The 4,672-nt window shown below is 45.1% G+C and overlaps 1 protein-coding gene across 1 annotated transcript; it reads left to right on the top strand.

The window, feature by feature from the left end:
• The first annotated feature begins 2,540 nt into the window (after positions 1-2,540).
• LOC118617728 (adenylate kinase isoenzyme 6-like) lies at positions 2,541-3,251 on the top strand. Its single transcript, XM_036243705.1, has 2 exons — positions 2,541-2,910; positions 3,160-3,251. The coding sequence occupies exons 1-2, from the start codon at positions 2,541-2,543 to the stop codon at positions 3,249-3,251; spliced, it is 462 nt and encodes a 153-aa protein (XP_036099598.1).
• Positions 3,252-4,672: the final 1,421 nt, after the last annotated feature.

Here is a 4,672-nt window from a genome sequence, read left to right as displayed (position 1 = left end):
ATTATGTGACAAGTTGGAGGTGGTAGCTAACGCTATGGTGGTAATATTGTTATCTATAGTCACCATGCTGTACATTAGATCCCAGAATTTACCCCTCTTATAAGTAAGTTTGTACCGTTTGACCAACATCCCACCCCCTAGCCCCTGTAATTACCATTCTACTGTCTGTTCCTATGAGTTTGGTTGTTTTTAAATTTCCACATGTCAGATCATAAAGTATTTGTCTTTATCTGACTTATTTCACTTAGCATAACACTCTCAAGGTCCCAAGTATTTTTAAATTATGGAATGCGAAATAGTGTATCTTCTTTCAATATTGAGAACTAAAACATAAACCAAACTTCAAGAGTGCCTTCAAATGCTTTAGCAAAATACAAATTATATTTCCAATCAATTTCTGCAAGTTACTGTTGACCAAGCAGAATAAGAAGCACGAAAGAGATGAAGTGGTAATAAGAGAGCACACTCCAGTCAGTTGGTATCAGTACATTTTAGTGAATTCTATTCTTCATTTTAAATTAGACATTAATTCCTTATTACTAGACATGTTCACCCAGAGACTGGGGAATTGGAAATAGCAGCAGAGACTCTGCTTCCGTGGAGGTTTATATCAGGCAAGTGACTCTCCGTGCTTCATGTTCCCAAAGTGTAGCAAGAATAACACCCACTGGCAGAACTGAAAACAAGTGCCACCACACTGAGAAGCATACAGAGTGGCCATACAATTTGGAAACACCGATATTTGTTATTTCACGGATAGAATCCCTGTAATACTTCTGGGGCAATTAGAGCTCTAGGTTTATTCTGGGAAACACCAAAATCATCTGAGGAAATGCCCCCAGAGGCATGTGCAGGGACTGATTGGAAATGATGTGTTTCTTGATTTGTGTAGAACCTACAATTATGTTGTTATTTCGCATTGAGTTTTGCTTAATTTAGAGTTTATACAGATTGTTTTTCCCGTTTCTGATTCTAAACAGCTCACCACACACTCTCTCCTACCTCTCCCTATCTCTTCTTCACTATTCACTCACACACGCACTCACACACACACACACACACACACACACCTACTTTCACTGAGCAGCTGTGGAAGCAGAAGACAGCTTTTATGAGAGGAAATTGCATACCTATCTAGATGAACCCCCCTAAAAATATTACCCCTTAAAACAAACAAACAAAAAGTAACCATTATGAAAAAAACTTTAAAAATCATTCTGTTCTATTTCCTTTTATGGTCATTTATGGGAGAGATTTGAAAGAAATGAAGTTTCAAAAGGCGGGTTCAAGTATCAAGAAAACACGAAGTTAAACAGAGAAAGCAGAGGGGGAGGGCAACAAGAGGTGAACTCAGGAAGAGAACCCATATCATGGACATGGCGGGGTGGGGGGGTGGGGGGGGGTGGGGGAGGAAGGCAAGAAAGGAGGCCATACATGCCCAGCCCCAGCCTGTTCTAAAAACAGCCTCGGTCAGGCTGGCGGGAGTACTGGCTGGGGAAAGCAGTGGCCTGAATTCCACCCTTCTTGGGCAAGTCACAGCAATCCTTGGGCTTATTTCATTATCTGTAAAATGTAAACAAAACTTTCACCCTTTGTTTTATTTTGTTTTTTTTCTCTATTAATTTTAGAGAGAGATGAAGGGAGAGGGAGAGATAGAAACATCGATGAGAGAGAACACCTACTGGCCTCCTCCTGCATGCCTCCCACCAGGGACCAGGCCCACAACCTAGGCAGGTGCCCTGATGGGGAATTGAACCGGTGACCTCTGGGTGCATGGGTCGACACTCAACCACTGAGCCACACCCGCCAGGCAAAACTTTCACCCTTTCTAAATTTAATTCTTATTTCCTTTCTAATACATTTTGATGTTTATTTGGGCTTTAAATAATTTAAACAACAACAACAATCACTCCTGGCTGGCGAGTTTGGTTCAGTGGTTAGAGCATCAGCCCACAGACTGAAGGGTCTCAGGTTCGATTCCCAGTCAAGGGCACATACCTAGGTTGCAGGTTCGATCTGGTCAGAGTCCTGTGGGATGCAACCAATGGATATGTCTCTCGCATCCTTGTCCACCCCCCTTCTCTCTCCCACTTTCCCTCCCTCTCCTCTCTCCCACTCTGTCTAGAAATCAATTGAAAAATTGATTAACAAAAACATCACTCCTGGAAGCTCTTTAAGTGCTTTCAGTATGCAGCCTTTCAAGATGCCACTCCTGGGTAATTCCAATGAAATCCATATTTAAACTAAAGTAAAATCACATTAATTTAATCAAGACAGAGTGCTGTAGATACTGTTTATCCCTGCCTCCATATACAGCTGCCATTTTACGGATGCCATTCTTCTGATTTACACACTAGGAGAACACATAAAAACAAGCAAAAGCTTCCAAATAAGGTGTTACAAAAGGCCAGGTAACCAATGGTGGTGACTGGAAGGTGGAGCCGGATGCCAGTGCCGCAGGGCCAGGATGACCCTGGGGCCAGGGGGCTCTCCAAAGCCCCTGTTCTGCTCAGATTTCCAGAGCCTTCCCAATGAATACCATGTTGCTTCTGAACATCCTGCTCAACGGTAAACCAGGGGATGGGAAAACGACGCTAAGCAAAGAACTTGCACCAAGATTGGGGCTGAGATATATTAAGGTGGGTGATTTAACTCGAGAAGGGCAGGTGTATGATGGCTATGATGAAAAGCATGAGTGTCCCATTTTACATGAGGATAGAGTAGTTGATGAGTTAGAAAACCAAATGAGTGAAGGTGGAGTTATTGTTGATTACCACAGTCGTGATTTCTTCCCTGAACGCTGGTTTCATATAGTTTTTGTGCTGAAAACAGGTAACAATGTATTGTACAAAAGACTTGAAACAATGGGTTATAATAAGAAGAAACTGCCCTGGCCGGTTTGGCTCAGCGGTTGGTTAGAGCATCAGCCTGCGGTCCCGAGAGACCCGGGTTCGGTTCCCGCTAAGGGCATGTAACTTGGTTGCAGTTTGTCCCCGGCCCTGGTCGGTCGTGTGGGTGGCAGCCACTCAATGTGTCCCTTTCACATCGATGTTTCTCTCTCTCTCTCTCTCTCTTCCTCTCTCTCCCTCCCACTCTACCTGAACAAAAAATGTCCTCAGGTGAGGATAAAAAAAAAAAAGAAGAAGAAGAAACTTAAAGATAATGTTCAGTGTGAAATTTTTCAAATTATTTATGAAGAAGAATTAGCATCCTACAAGGACAAAATAGTGCATCAGCTACCCAGCAGTTAAACCAGATCTAGAGGATACTATCAATCATATATTAAAGTGGATTGAAAAATGGATCATAGCTCTTGACTTATAAGACTGGCCACTTTATAATCCCTTTTTTTTTAACCTCACCTGAGGATATTTTTACATTTATCTTCAGACAGAAACACATCAATTGGTTGCCACCTGCAGGACCCCAACTGGGGCAGGGGACTAGCCGCAACGGGTACATGCCCTTGGCCGGAATCGAACCTGGGACTCTTTGGTCCGCAGGCTGACCCTCTAACCGCTGGGCCAACCCAGCTAGGGCTCTAATCACTCTTAACATTTCTCTGCCCATATCATGCAAATTGTCCAATATCAGTAACTTTATATATATATTAAAATTGTGCCACAAAACTAGTAGGTGGATAGTACAAAGGTTTATGTTTGGGTTGTTTTGTTTTTTCTTTTCCCATAAGAAAGCTAAACAATATCAAGTATAATAAATATAATGTTAAAGATTGAGAATAAAAACTGTCATCGTTTAACGCTTCAATTGCTAAATAATAAATCTAACCAAATGTGTAGATGGATATCTTTTAAGTTTATTACAGAAGAAAATGAACATTATCTCTTAAAATTAAAGTCTAAAGATTTTTTAAAAAGCTTCCAAATAATACTGAGTTAATGACATATTTTGTAGTGTACTTTTAAAAGAACTCCCAGCTTGGAAGGAAATGAGCTGGGGGAGGGTTGCCCTCGTTTTCACCCTTATTAGGAAATGGGCACAGTGCAAAGCCTCTTGAAGTGTTAGGAAACTACAAAAGGCGTTTCCTTTACAAAAGCGGTGCAGACGGGGAAGGAACTGGCAACTTCCCCTTCCAGCCCGCCCACAAGCTGTATCAGAGCGGGACTAAGTGGGAGGATTCTGTTGTGATGTCACAAGAGGCCGGCGCCGCGGGGCAAAGGGCGCGGACCCAGAACGTCACAGCGGACAGAGGGCCGACAAGTTAGATCCGGCAGCTGGCGGAGGGAGCCGCTCGACCGCAGCCACGCAAAGGAAGAGAGCACTGCGCGTGCGCCGGCGGCCTTGACTGACAGTCCTTCCGGCTTGTGAGCGGCTCTTCCCGGCAGCCCGCGCGGCCTGGTAGGCCGGAGGCTTCCTAGAAATGACGAAGTGGCTGTGTCCCTCCCCCTTGGCCGTTGCGAAATCATTTCACCCTCGGGAGCCCTGGGCGCCCTAGCCGGGCCTGGCACGAGTTCTCGGGCAGAGCCGAGCGTCACTGCTCCGGGCCGAGGCTCGTGCGGCTGAGCGGGGCAGCCAGGCCTGGGGAGTACGCTCAGGTCACTATGAGGGGTGTGGGCGCCGGGCTGTCGCCGAGGTCATGGAAAGGGGGGGACTTCCCACCTGACCAGCCCCGTCGGTCCCTCTCCCCACCCTGTGTCCTGCCGGCCAGCCG

The sequence above is a fragment of the Molossus molossus genome, unplaced genomic scaffold, assembly GCF_014108415.1.
Source record: "Molossus molossus isolate mMolMol1 unplaced genomic scaffold, mMolMol1.p scaffold_m16_p_5, whole genome shotgun sequence".
NCBI lineage: Eukaryota > Metazoa > Chordata > Mammalia > Chiroptera > Molossidae > Molossus > Molossus molossus.
This window is presented reverse-complemented; position numbering and strand designations above follow the sequence as displayed.

What these genes read in the sequence shown, in the direction of transcription:
- LOC118617728 (XM_036243705.1), top strand. Translation starts at nt 2,541, where the DNA reads ATGTTGCTTCTGAACATCCTGCTCAACGGTAAACCAGGGGATGGGAAA. An exon ending in CTGGCCGGTTTGGCTCAGCG is followed by an intron (nt 2,911 to 3,159) that starts GTTGGTTAGAGC and finishes AGAAACTTAAAG; the next exon opens with ATAATGTTCAGTGTGAAATT.